The sequence below is a fragment of the Chionomys nivalis genome, chromosome 10 (assembly GCF_950005125.1).
Source record: "Chionomys nivalis chromosome 10, mChiNiv1.1, whole genome shotgun sequence".
NCBI classification, from domain to species: domain Eukaryota; kingdom Metazoa; phylum Chordata; class Mammalia; order Rodentia; family Cricetidae; genus Chionomys; species Chionomys nivalis.
The window spans coordinates 65,400,342-65,414,599 of NC_080095.1; the positions used below are offsets into that span (position 1 = coordinate 65,400,342).

General features: G+C 42.4%; 1 protein-coding gene across 2 annotated transcripts in view; it reads left to right on the forward strand.

Moving 5' to 3' along the window:
• Snx6 (sorting nexin 6) overlaps positions 1 to 14,258 on the forward strand; it is a 37,866-nt gene that overhangs the window by 12,234 nt on the left and 11,374 nt on the right. For both annotated transcript variants that reach the window (XM_057783154.1, XM_057783155.1), the window contains 4 exons: positions 3,533 to 3,654; positions 6,105 to 6,228; positions 9,824 to 9,919; positions 11,748 to 11,853. In XM_057783154.1, coding sequence (XP_057639137.1) covers positions 3,533 to 3,654; positions 6,105 to 6,228; positions 9,824 to 9,919; positions 11,748 to 11,853 — 448 coding nt within the window. The remainder of the gene's footprint in view (positions 1 to 3,532; positions 3,655 to 6,104; positions 6,229 to 9,823; positions 9,920 to 11,747; positions 11,854 to 14,258) is intronic.

Consider the following 14,258-nt stretch of genomic DNA (forward strand, 5'->3'; position numbering starts at 1 on the left):
GTGATGATGCATTTTTTTCTACTTTATCAATTAAGCTAAATATTCCTCATCAATTAAGACTGTCTTATTTTATATACCCTTGTTTGCCATTGTGCCTGCTGTATCAGCTGCTCAGTGAGTATTTGCTGAGCCCTGCTGCTCTCTGACCTTGTCCCTTTTCTCATAGCAATTTTTATCTTTAAATGTTTTTTATTTAGGGGTCTGGACAGATGGTTCAGCAGTTTGGAGCACTTGCTGCTCTTGCAGAAGACCCAGGTTCAGTTCCCAGCACCCACATGGCAGCTCACAGTTATCAGGGATCCAGTGCCTTCTTCTGGCCTCTGGACAGCAGAGGGCACACATATGGTGTGCAGATATACAGGCAAAACGAGAATGCACATCAGTTTTGTTCATTTAAAAATTTAATGAATATCTATTTATTTGGACTTTTTTAAAAACTGAAAATGGATTTTTTTCATGCAGTCTATTCTAATCATAGTTTCCCATTATCTCCCAGATCCTCTCTACCTTCCCACCCATCCAGCCTCACACCTTCTTTCTCTTTCTCTTTAGAAAACAAACAGGCAAGTAAAACAACAAATGGGGGGGGGGGCATGAGAAACACACACAGACAAAACATTATAAGACACACACACATTTAAAAAAAATCTCTAAAAATACCCTTGAGTTCCTTTTGTGTTGGCCATCTCCTGCTACACTTAGACCTGCACTTAAGCGTGGTTTGTGTACCCAATGAGACCCATTGGAGAAAACTAATTTTTCCTTTCCAATTTATCAATTAGAGGTATCTTCTGGGTTAGGGTGGGAGTTCTTGTCTACTTCCTCCTCTCACCACTGGGACCCCATCTGGCCTGTGCGGGCCTTGTTTCCCTTTGTCATCCATCTTCCCTGGCTCTTCAGTCTTCTAGTCTCCTCTTCCATACAGTTCCCTGAGCCCTGAGAGGGGGGATTTGATAAACATTCCATGTTAGGATCGGGCATGCCACGTCTCTCACTCTCTGCTTTGTCCAGGTGTGGGTCTCTGTATTTGTTTCCATCAGCTTCTCTGAGGGCTTAACAAGAAGACACTGATCTGCCCTGTCTGTGTGCAGGGCCAGCCTGGTCTGCAGAGTGAGTTCCAGACAGTCAGGGCTACACAGGGAAACCCTGTCTCGAAACCAGAAAACAAACAAACAAACACTATCTGCTTCCCAGGACAGCACAAACACTGCCTTTTGGATCAAAACCTCAGTGACCAAAGCTGAGTTGGGTTTGCTGTGTGGAGAACCCTGGCTTTGAACTCTTGTTCCTCCTTTCTATCCTTCGATTTGCTGTCCTCGTCCTCATACCTCAACCTTCCAAGATTGAGAACTACCTTTTTAATTTTATTTTTGGTGTATACTACAATTGGCTGTTTCCTTGTTTTTAATATTTGTGTGTGTGTTTGAGCTGAGGTGTTACTGTAATCCAGGCTGGCCCGGAACTCCATATGGAGCTGGAACTGGCCTTGGGCTGATCTTCCTTCCTCTGTATCTTTTTTTTTTTTTTTTTTTTGGTTTTTCGAGATAGGGTTTCTCTGTGGTTTTGGAGCCTGTCCTGGAACTAGCTCTTGTAGACCAGGCTGGTCTCGAACTCACAGAGATCCGCCTGCCTCTGCCTCCCGAGTGCTGGGATTAAAGGCGTGCGCCACCACCGCCCGGCTCCTTCCTCTGTATCTTGTGTGGATTATAGATGTGTGTCGCTGCTGTTTTGTTTTTTTAGTTGAAAAAAAATTTCATGCAATTTATTAATCACTAAGCATCTTACCTTTTTTCCTTTTCTTTTTTTTTTATTTCCTTTTTTTTTTTTTTTTTTGAAACAGGGCTTCACTTGCAGCCCTGGCTGGCCTGTCTAAACTCTATGTTTATTGTTTGTGTATGAGCATACCCATAATTCAGAAGACAACTTGTAGGAGTAAGTTTTCTTCTTCCACCATGTGGGTTCCATAGAAAATACTTAGGTAATCGGGCTTTCTGTTAATTGCCTTTACCCTCTGAGCCATCCTGCCAGCCCCACAGCTCATTTGTATTTTATTTTGAGATAGGTTCCTACTGAGCTGCCCATGGTTGCCTCATGCCTCAACTGCCCAATACGGGATTATATAGTCCTTTACTCCTGGCTTGAGAACTACCTGTTTTGTTTGTTTATTAGCTTTTCAAGACAGGGTTTCTCTGTGTGATAGCCCTAACTGTCCTGGAACTCTGAAGTGCAGACTGGCCTTGAATTTACAGAGATCCATCCACCTGCCTCTCTTTCCTAGCACTATGTAGCTGTATCTGACCTGGAACTCCCAGTGTAGACCAAGGTAACCTTGAAAACCCAGAGATCTCCCTGCTTTAGTGTCTTTGAGTTCTGGGGTTAAAGTTGTGCACCAGGTCTACACCTGGCTAGAACTGTCTATTTCATTCATTCATTCATTCGTTTGTTTGTTTATTTTTGATTTTTCAGTGCAGGGTTTCTTAGTAGCTATGGAGCCTGTCCTGGAACTCACTCTGTAGACCTAGGCTGGCCACGAACTCACGGAGAGCCTCCTGAGCGCTGGAATTAAAGGCGCGCACTGCTACCATCTGACCTGTCTTAAATTTTGACAATTTTAACATTTATGTGTGTACATGTTTGTGTGTGGAGCATGTATGTGGGATTGCAGGTGTGGGCTGCTGTGTCTGGCGTGTACATGGGATAAGAACTGAACCCATCAGGCTTTGCTCTGCAGTGCTTTATCCCTGGGCCGTGTCTCCACTCAAGAACTATCCCAATGCCAAAATAAAACAGTAGTAGGGGAGCTAGGCACTTGGAGGGGTGAGGTGAGAGGGTTTGCTGCAAGTTGTAGGCCACCCAGTGCTACAACTAATAAAACAGTGTTGTACTATATTTCTTCCTTGATATAAAGGCACCCACAGATCTTGATTTGTAAAACTAGTTTTACAAAGTTTCCTAATCTCAATTTTGGTATTTCTTAATTCATTTGTTACACTTTGGCATTATCAATTCAATATTGTGCTTTTTTTTTTTTTTTTTCTAATTTTCAAGACAGGGTTTTTCAGTAGTTTTTGGTGCCTGTCCTGGAACTCTTGTAGACCAGGCTGGCCTCGTGCTGGGATTAAAGGTGTGCACCACCACTGCCCGCCCAGTACTGTGTTTCTGTTGTTTGAGGCAGGGTTTCACTTTGTAATCAAGGCTGTCCTCAGAAGAAGTAGGTAGGGCAGGTTGGTCTCAAATTTGCAGCCATTCTACTTCAGCCTCCCGAGTACAGGAACCGCCATTTTCAGATAGTGTGGTACAGTGCAGAAAGACATCACTTAGGGCCGTCGATGGCTCACTAGGTGTAGTCATGTCTGCCACCAAGCCCTGAAAACCTGAGTTTGATCCCTGGGCCCCACATGGTGGGAGGAGAGAACCGAGTCCTGCAGGGTCTTCTCTGACCACTGCACATGCTTGGGCCTGTGTGCGTGTGCACACATAAAACAATGTTAGAGAAATGGTTCCTTACAGGTAACTTTTTGGTTTATTGTAGATCCCACCAGCACCACCAAGACCTGACTTTGATGCTTCACGGGAAAAACTGCAGAAGCTTGGAGAAGGGGAAGGGTCGATGACAAAGGAAGAGTTCACCAAGATGAAACAGGAGCTGGAAGCGTATGTGATGGCATTTTGTTAGTCTCATTAGCTTTGCTTTAATGCCTTCTCTGAGCTCTCTGATATCCATTCTTTTAACCATTTCACTGTACTGACTGAAATATCCAGGTTAAGTCATAACAGCCTGTGTTAAAGGATCAGACAGTTGTTTCCTGTCACTGTCAGAACTTTAAATTATTTAAATAGACTCTGTAAATCGAAAAAAATGAGGGATCTGAAACCTTATTAGAATATTAGGAAGGGGCCGGACGGGGTGGCGCATGCCTTTAATCCCAGCACTCGGGAGGCAGAGGCAGGCGGATCTCTGTGAGTTCGAGACCAGCCTGGTCTACAGAGCTAGTTCCAGGACAGGCTCCAAAACCACAGAGAAACCCTGTCTCGAAAAACCAAAAAAACAACAACAACAAAAAAAAAAATATTAGGAAGGGAACATAACTTTCTTTTTTGGTTTTTTCAGTAGAGTCTCTATGTAACAAGTCTGACTGTCTGTCTTGGAACTTGCTGTGTAGATCAAGCTGGCCTCAACTCACAGAGATCCGCCTGCCTCTACCTCCCAAATGCTGAATTTAAAGGCGTGTGCCACCACTGCCCAACTTTCTTCCTCTTTTATTAAACTTTGGAACTTTCTACTTTTGGGAGGTATGAAAATTATTTTAATTTTTTTTTTTTTTAAGATTTATTTATTTATTATGTACACAGTGTTCAGCCTCCATGTATGCCTGCAGGCCAGAAGAGAGCACCAGATCTCATTACAGATGGCTAGGACCCACCATGTGGTTGCTGGGAATTGAACTCAAGACCTCCGGAAGAGCAGTCAGTGCTCTTAACCTGTGTGCCATCTCTCCAGCCCCCAATTATTTTAATTCTTAATGATGATCAGCATCAATCTGATATGTGATCTCAGAGCGCCACCCAGCTGCTTGCAACAAAGATACCTGTTAGGTTTCTGGATCTTTTTTGGTTTTTAATTTTACTTTTTCAAAGTAGCAAGAAAACTTTATTCATAAAGAAAGGGAAAGTAGACAGGCAGTGGTGGCTTAGGAGGCAGAGGCAGATAAATCTTTGAGTTCAAGGTCAGTCTGGTATACAGAGTGAGTTCCAGGACAACCAGGGCTTCACAGAGAAACTCTGTCTAAAAAAATAAGCAAAAACCAAAAGAGGACATAACTACAGATCAGAGATACACTGTGATACTGCTGGGAATGGGGTGGCTCAGCAGGCAGAGCACTTGAGTCCCCAGAGCTCACACAGGGCGGAAAGAGGACTGACTCTTCACGTTGTCCTCCGACCCCACACACGGCGCGTGTGTGCACACACAGTTAAAAGAGGAAAGAAGTGATGGCGGGCCATGTGAGGGAAGAATACTCAAGGACCTCGTCAGTGGTCTGGGAGTTGTCCAAGGGAGTAAATTTTCCTGTGCTGTCACCTCCATTTCTCTTTTGTTGGCCATTTTTCCCTTGTGCATTTTCTTCACTTTTTTTGTCTTATTTTTTCAAGCATCTATTCACATGCTACTAAATACTAAGAAGTTATTGTGAAAAGATAAATGCATAAACTAGGTCTTCGTTAAAGTTCAGTCGGTTCGGATACAGCAGTAGTCTCATAGACTAATGTAATTAATGCTTAGAAGACTGAGCGCTGGGAATTGGCAGAGCACATTATTCTGCAGGCCCTGTTTTCAGTGGCCCTTATCATGGTTCTTTTGTGGTCTGGTTAGGGGTTGGATAACAGAGAGCCTTGGGTTTGTCCCCCTGCCACCTCCATCCTCTGCACCCTTCTCTTTTGTCTTCACTGATGGCTACCCTCTCAGAGATCAAACTGCTCCCAACACTGAGCCTGCTGGTGTGCTGGTATGTAAAACTTACGCTTCATGCACGAAGTTGAAGCAAGTATATCAGGCTTTTTCCTTGTTGGTTCCCCCACACGCACACATACACATACAACTGTTGTGTGCTGCTATTTGGTTGCTGGGATTCATTGATAATATATCTTAAACACATTTCTTCAATATAAATAATTGCTCTGTGGTTGGTCTTTCTCACGTACTTAGGTTAAAATATGAAAATAATTATTAACACTGAAAATATGATTGAGATTTTTGTCTTAAGGTGATAATTATATAAAATTCGAGTTATTGAGGTTGTATCGAATAATTTTTCTAGAGCTAAAAAGCAAATACCCCGGTAGTGACCTAACATAAACTTGCATAATAGAAAAGTTTGTAAGACTTGATATTAACATTTAGAAACAATAAATACTAAAATGAAATAGCATGAGGCTGTTTCAGAAATGAGTTTTTCATTTTTACTAAACTGTTCAACTAAAAGCTCTGTTGATATGAATTATGTCTCTGCCTTCCTGGTTTACATTTAGAATGCTCCGGAGAATAATTGCTGGAATGACTTCTCATTGATGCCATTTGTTCACTTTTAATTTTATGTTGTTTCTAGTGAATATCTGGCAATTTTCAAGAAGACGGTTGCAATGCATGAGGTGTTCCTGTGTCGTGTGGCAGCACATCCTATTTTGAGAAAGGATTTGAATTTCCACGTCTTCTTGGAATATAATCAAGATGTGAGTGTCAGATTAATGAAAGCAGTGATGGCAGTCGTTGTTGCTGTTTATTATTTTTTTATGGAGTTTGAGAGGGCAGAAGAGGTAGCACCAGCTAACATGAGCACGGCCTTGGGTCTGGCAGCCTGCACCAAGTTTCATAAGCCCAGAAAGGGCAGAGCCATCTCACAGGTCCAAAGGCTTTGATTTTTCAAATGCCACATTTTTAGTGGTGAAGCAGAGAGCTTGAGTGGATCAGTTAAATCAAGTTATAAATTAAACTTCCATAATCCTAAAGCCCGAAATTAACTTTTGTGTGTTTCTGTGAGACTGAGGCCCAAGTATCCTAGATTGCCTTCAAACTCTGTGCAACCCTGGATGAGTGCTGTGATTATACATGTGCTGCTGTGCCCAGGTCTTACATGTGCAGGCGTAGAACTTAGAGATTTATTTCGCCTCTGTGAACTGAGCTTTTTCCCTGGGCCAAAAACGTGTGTTTTGATGTTGTGGTTGTTGTTGCTGTTTTCTTCCATTTTTTTTTTTTTTAGTCTGTAGTTCAGGCTAGCCTCAAACTCTCAATACTCCCTCTGCTATCTTTTTTTTTTTTGGTTTTTTGAGACAGGGTTTCTCTGTGGTTTTGGAGTCTGTCCTGGAACTAGCTCTTGTAGACCAGGCTGGTCTCGAACTCACAGAGATCCACCTGCCTCTGCCTCCCGAGTGCTGGGATTAAAGGCATGCGCCACCACCGCCCGGCTCCAGCACATTTTTTTATTTTGTTTTTTTGAGTTAGTTTCTTTGCATAACATTTCTGGCTGTCCTGGGACTTGCTCTGGAGACCAGGCTGGTCTTGAACTCACAGAGATCTGTCTGCCTCTGCCTCCTGAGTGCTGGGGAAAGGCATGCATGACCTTTTTAAAGAATTTTTTTTAATATTTATTTATTTAGTATGTATACAATATTCTGTCTGTGTATATGCCTGCAGGCCAGAAGAGGGCACGAAACCCCATTACAGATGGCTGTGAGCCACCATGTAGTTGCTGGGAATTGAACTCAGGCAATACTCTTAACCTCTGAGCCATCTCTCCAGCCCCTTTTTTAAAGAATTTTTAATTGCATTTTTATTGTATGTGGTTGCACTTGTGGGGGTCACAGGATGACTTGTGAAAGTCCTTTTCCTTCCACCTTATGGAATCCAAGGGATTGAAGGCTCAGTGATAAGTTCCTTAGCCATCTTCCTAGTTTGATAATGTGGGTTATGTCCTTTATTTAATTTAGTTTTCATGTCTTTCCATTTTGATTACTATTTGAAACAACTGTTGGTAGCTGTTGAGTTGTCAGAGAAAGTTACACACTTCTAAGAGTTTTTAATAGAGCCAGTGTGGTGTGCACAGGACTGAGAGGCAGAGGCACAGGTGGCTCTCTGAGTTCAAGGCCAGCCTGTGCAACTTAAAGAGACCCTGTCTCAAAGTCTTTGATAAGGAGATTAGAGTTTTATTTTATTTTGACCTTTTGAAGTAGGGTCACTTCTTCCCAGGCTTGCAGAACCCTGCTGCCTTGTGTTCCCAGGGTTGGGATTATAGGCTTGTGTCACCACCACACCTCGCTGGAGATCGTGGTACCGATAGCACCCATACAGACCTGCAGTGTGTCTTCATGGTGGTCGTGAGAGACTGTAAAGACAGAGTTTACACAGCTCTTTGGTTGGTTCCAGACAGGGTCTCCTAAAGTAACCCTGGCTATCCTGGAACTTGCTCTGTAGAGCAGACAAATCTTCCTACCTCTGCCTCCCAGAGTGCTGACATTAGGTGTATGTCTGACTGTAGTTCAGTTTTTTCCCTTTTTTGAGATAGCCTTATCATGTAGACTGTCTACAGCCCTGACTGTTCTAGAACTCATTATATAGACCAAGATGGCCTTGAACTCACAGGAGATTTGGCCAGTGCTAGGATTAAAGGTACCTGCTATTACACCTGTCTGAGTTCTGGGGTTTTATTTGTTTGTTTTGTTTTTTATTGTGAGCCTGCTAAGCCCCTCTAGCCCATTTTTTAAAAATAATTAGTTGATTTTTTTTTTTTTTTTGAGACAGGGTTTCTCTGTGTAGTCCTGGCTATCCTGGAACTCACTTTGTAGACTGGCCCTGTTTTTGGAAGTGCATGCTATCTTTAGCTGTCTTTAGCATGCTCCCACCTCTGGGGGTAGGATATAACCAAGAGCAACCGCAGTAGACTGTATGCTTTGGGAACCTCTTGGACAGCTCTGGCCAACAACTCAAAAGAAGGTTTCTCAAATAAATAGAGAGAGAGAGAGAGAGAGAGAGAGAGAGAGAGAGAGAGAGAGAGAGAGAGAGAGAGAGAAAGAAAACGAAAGAAAGAAAGAAAGAGAAAGAAAGGAAGAAAGAAAGAAAGAAAGAAAGAAAGAAAGAAAGAAAGAAAGAAAGAAAGAAAGAAAGAAGGTTTCTCATGTTTGATATTGGGAATTTTGTTAGTTTCCTCCTGGTAATCATTCATGCTGTTCCAAGTTACCTTTTATTTCCCTTGTACTTTTAAGTTGCTGACCCGCAACACAAGACTAGATCCTTTTCAAAATAAGGGGGAGTAAGAAATTTGCCTAATGTATTTTAGAACTATTACAGAACCATGATAATGTGTTGTACTTACTCCGCTACATTTATTAGATTTGAAGGAATTAAACTTACATATTTTTAATTATGGACTAAAGTTTTACTTATTTATTTTGTTTGGGTTATTTATTTTCGGTGGGGATTTTATTGTTGCTATTTTGAGATAGGGTTTGTCTGTGTAGTCGTGGCTGTCCTGCTGCCTCTGTCTCCTGAGTGCTGGGATATGTGCAGAGGTATGCACCACCACGCCCAGCTCTGAATTAAATATTTAGTTGCCACTTTAGTATATAACAATGTCTGGCAGGAAGGTGAGAGAGCTGTTTGCGACTGGATTATCAGATGGTAAAGTTAAGTCGGCCTTTTCCATCTGAGTCCTGGAGAGTGACACTTGAGCATTTGATTTCTACCAATTTCCTCTTTTATTTACTTTAAAATTTAAAAGAAAAAGCAGTCTTGTGTAATCCAGGCTGCACTCAAACTTGCTGTGCAGCTGAGTGACCAGCTATGTGCCACCATGGTTGACACTCTACATATACACACAGAGATTGCTACTTTTCCAGGTGTGGTAGTGCATGCCTCAATGCTTGCACTCAAGCAGGCAGAGCTCTGAGTTCAAGGTCAGCCTGGTCTACAGAGCAAGTTCCCAAACAACCAAGGCTACCCAGAGAAATCCCATCTTAAGAAAACCCAAAGGGTTTAGAAATTGACGTCCTTTAAGATTTCTATTTAAGCCAGGTGGTGGTGGCACGTGCCTTTAATCTCAGCACTCAGGAGGCAGAGGCAGGTGGATCTCTGTAAATTTGAGGCCAGCCTGGGTTACAAGAGCTAGTTCTAGGACAGGCTCCAAAGCTACAGAGAACCCTGTCTCAAAAAACCAAAAAAAAAAAAAAAAAAAAAAATCTATCTTATTAAATGTCTAAGAATAAAAGGGGTGTTGCTGTTTGAAGCTTCCAGAAATGCTAACTTCAATTCTCCCTCTTTTTTTTTTTTTTCCAGTTAAGTGTTCGAGGAAAAAATAAAAAAGAAAAGCTTGAGGATTTCTTTAAAAACATGGTTAAATCAGCGGATGGAGTCATTGTTTCAGGAGTAAAGGTGAAATTTATCAGCGCTAGTTGGAAGTACATACTTTTGTTTTGGTTTCAGTGTGTGGCCCTGGTTGGCCCAGAACTCACAGAGAGGCACCCGCCTGTGCTTCTCAAATTCTAGGACTAAAAATGTGTGTCCACACCTGGCTGCCCGGTGTGTTTTACAGCCGGTCAGACTGTGAGACAGCTGGGCAGAGGAGAGGGCTGAGGGACAGTGTCTGTAGGGTGGCCTTCAACTGCGGGTGGGCTGCCTCTGAGCGCTTGCTCTTGCTTGCAAATGTTGGGGCAGACTCTGGATTGGCTTTAGTCAGATCTCAGCTGAGATTTTGGTAGTGTCTTCAGGTAAAGGCATGATCTTGGGTAAAACTGTTTTTCCATCTTCAAAATTAAGTAATATCACTTGGTTCACAGGATTGTGGGAAAGATGGAATAAGATAATGTGAAAATATTTTAATAGATATGAAGTAGTAACCTTTTTCCTTGATTTATTTTAAATGGTATGAGAATTTACCTTTTTTCAGTAAACTTTATAATATCAGCAAATATTAAGAAAGGCGAGTAACTAGTGCTCCTGTTACATTGTTACTGCCTGCTCTCACACCTGCAGGAAGGCTTGTGCGCACTGTCTGACTTCTACTCTGAGCTGTGCTGACAGTCCAGGAGCCGTGTGCTCTCCAGCGACAACTCAGTCTTCCTCTCCCATAGTAAACGCTTTCTTAGCTAGTAAATGTAAGCCACTGTTAGTTCTGATTTTCATCATCAACGGACATTTTTAAATGTGTAATTTTGATTACAGTCTGCATTAGATATATATGTTCCTAATTTTTATGGTTAAAAAACAGACACAATTTGAATGATGGTTAAATACACTTTTTTTAGTGCAGATTCTGCTGCTCAGAATCCATGCCGTAAATTCTAAATTATGTCAGTAATACTTTCTTTTTTTGTGTGGTTTTACAAGACAGGGTTTCTCTGTAGCTTTGGAGCCTGTCCTGGAACTAGCTCTTGTAAACCAAGCTGGTCTCGAACTCACAGAGTTCCACCTGCCTCTGCCTCCCGAGTGCTGGGATTAAAGGCATGCGCCAACATCGCCTGGCTGTCAGTAACTTTTTTAAAGAACAGTTCCTAGAAAGCACTATTAGTGAATTTTTAAAAATTTAAAATGTATTTCTAGCTTAATTTCAAGAGATTGAGGGTTGGAGAAATGGTTCGTCCAGAGGTTAAGACCACTGACGGCTCTTCCAGAGGACCTAGGTTTGATTCCCCAGTATTCATGTGGTCAGTTCCAGGGAATCAGACGCCCTTCTTCTGTCCTATGGGCTCTTGGTACTCAGGTAGTATGTAGACATACATGCAAGCAAAACACTAATACATATAAAATAAAAATAAATAAATGTTTAAAATAAAAAAGATTGAAATGGTGTTTAATTATATCATTGCTCCCAAATGGCTCATTTGGCTGAGTTCATCTAAGCAGTTAGTTAGCCTAGGTTGCCCCTGAAATGCATAATAGACCAGGAAAAGTGGGTTTTTCATTACCAGAAACATTACCAGAATGTTTCTCCCTTTTCCTCAGAAGCCATTTTCTCGCTCCTGGCAGTGTCTGTAGCAGCAGAGCACAGGCAGTGCCTGTTTCAGGACAAGCACACAGGCTGCTCTAGCCTTCAGCTGTAAACCACAGGCTTGTCTGTTAGTCTTCCTGTGTGGATGAGATCGGTGGAAGGCCTGGGTGCTGGAGATGGCTGCACTCCTTTCCTGATGAGGTTCCTGTAATGTTGACAAGGCACCCTGTTCCATTAGAGCATGTGTGTGTAAAGCTCTTTCCTCTCCTGCAGGATGTAGACGACTTCTTTGAGCATGAACGAACATTCCTTTTAGAATATCATAACCGAGTTAAGGATGCATCTGCCAAATCTGACAGGATGACAAGATCTCACAAAAGTAAGACTCTGTGGTAAAACTTTTTTTAAAGATTTGTTTGTTTTGTTGAACATGGTGGCACATGTCTTTAATCCCAGTGCTCTAAAGACAGGGCAGGCAGATCCTCAGAGTTTGAGGCCAGCCTGGTCTACAGAGTGAGTTCCAGGACAGCCAGAGCTTTATAGAGATACCCTGTCTTGAAAAGCAAACAAATGAAAAGATTTGTCTATGTGTATTTGTGTGTGTGCCTCAGCATCTGTGTGTGCACCACGGAGACCAGAAAGATGGCATCAGGTCCTCTGGAGCTGGAGTTACAGGTGGTTGTGAGCCACCATGTGGGTGCTGGGAACCAAACCCAGGTCCTCTACAAGAACAACAGATGCTCTTATCCACCTAGTAAAGTTCCTCAGTTCACCGCTGAGTGAGTAGCCATCCTCATCCCTACACACACACACACACATACTTACGTTTTAGTGGAGATAATTGAAAAGCAGACATGTTTCAGTTTTTGTTTTGTCTTTTCAAAACAGGATTTCTCTGCATAACAGTCCTGGCTGTCCTAGAACTCGCTTTGTAAAAAAACCAGGCTGACCTTGAACTCACGGAGATCCACTTGCCTTTGCTTCCCAAGTGCTGGGATTAAAGGCGTGCCACCACCCACTGGCATTTCTTACAGTTTTTAAAAATCTGAATTTGGAATAGTGGTTCTTAAATTGTGGTCTGTGACACTCAGCAAACTCATACTTGGTGGATGCTAAGCTAACACACACCCAGTTGAGCTACAATCCTGGCCCCCAACACATGCTTTGATTCAGTCTGGTCTTGAACTTGTAAGCCTCCTACCTCAGCTGCCCCAAGATCGTTTTATGATGTGTCTTCGTTTTGTTGGTGTATACTTATAATTCCATTTCAAGAGAGATAGGACAGCTCAGTGGGTAAAGAAAGATGCTTGTTGTACAAGCACGATGACTTCAGTTCAGTCCTAGAATTCACATAAGGAAAGAAGAGAATTGACTCCACAATTCTCTCTGGCCTGCACACTTGTGCTATAGCATGCCTGTGCCCATACTCAGACACACACATCACAAGCATTCAAATAATAGTAAAGTTTATAAGTTTTTAAAGAGAAACTTTGTCTTGGAAAAAAAGAAAAACCAAAAGACAGACAGACAGATACTGGTGAAAATACTGCTACTGTGTTTCCAGACAAGTATCTTAGAGTGTAGATGTAATTTATAGTCCATATACTTCGCGATATTTAATAACTCATTTAATCCACATAAATTATGATGTGTGTATTATTCATTTCTACAATGGCTGCTAAGACAAATGACATACCCTAGGTTTTAAGGATTACTGCACATTGCACTCTATTCCTTTCATTCTGAACTGAAAGAAGTACTTACTGTAGTCCTCCCTCAGTGAGTGAGCTGCCTGTGGGTAAATCCTGAGACTTTGCCCAGTAGCATCTGAGTAAAGGGGTGTTGTGTGGTGTTTTACTCTTTTGACTCTTTGGGGGCCCCCGCTACCCAGTTCCCAAATGAATCACATACAGAGTCTTATTCTTAGTTATAAACATTCGGCCTTTTTTTTTTTTTTTTTGGTTTTTCGAGACAGGGTTTCTCTGTGGTTTTGGAGCCTGTCCTGGAACTAACTCTTATAGACCAGGCTGGTCTCGAACTCACAGAGATCCGCCTGCCTCTGCCTCCCAACCAAGTGCTGGGATTAAAGGCGTGCGCCACCATCGCCCGGCTAACGTTCGGCCTTTTTTTGGCTTGTTTCTTTTTTTTTTTTTTTTTGGTTTTTCGAGACAGGGTTTCTCTGTGGTTTTGGAGCCTATCCTGGAACTAGCTCTTGTAGACCTTTTGGCTTGTTTCTTGACCGCTTTTCTTAGAGTATCCCATTTACCTTTTACCTCTCTGCTTTCCCATTCGCTTACTTCTGTAAATCTTAGTGGTGGATTGCTGTGTAGCTGGATAGCTGGCCGCTAATGTCTTCTCCTTCTCTGGCTACTTCATCAAACCCCTTCTCTGTTTTCTCCTTACATATATTCCCTCTCTGCCTGCCAGCCTTCCTATCCTTGCTCCTGCCTTGCTATTGACCGGTCAGGTCTTTATTAGACCATCAGATGTTGGAGACAAGCAAAGAATCACAGCTTCACAGAGTTAAACAAATGTAACATAAATAAAAGTCCCACAACTTAAATAACATTCCCAACAGAGGGGCTGTCATTTGTATCCCTGTGTATAGCAAGTCTGTTCATAATTCCCACCTGTCGGACCCCCTCAGTGCCCTACAGCTTTGCCAGTATCTGTGACCAGATTCTTGTAGCAGTTTCTTGGTTGTCACTGTGCCTTTTCTGCCTTTCCGCTTTTAGACTGTAGATAGCAGATTTGGGGGTGGAGGGGGGGAGGTAAGGAGCTCTA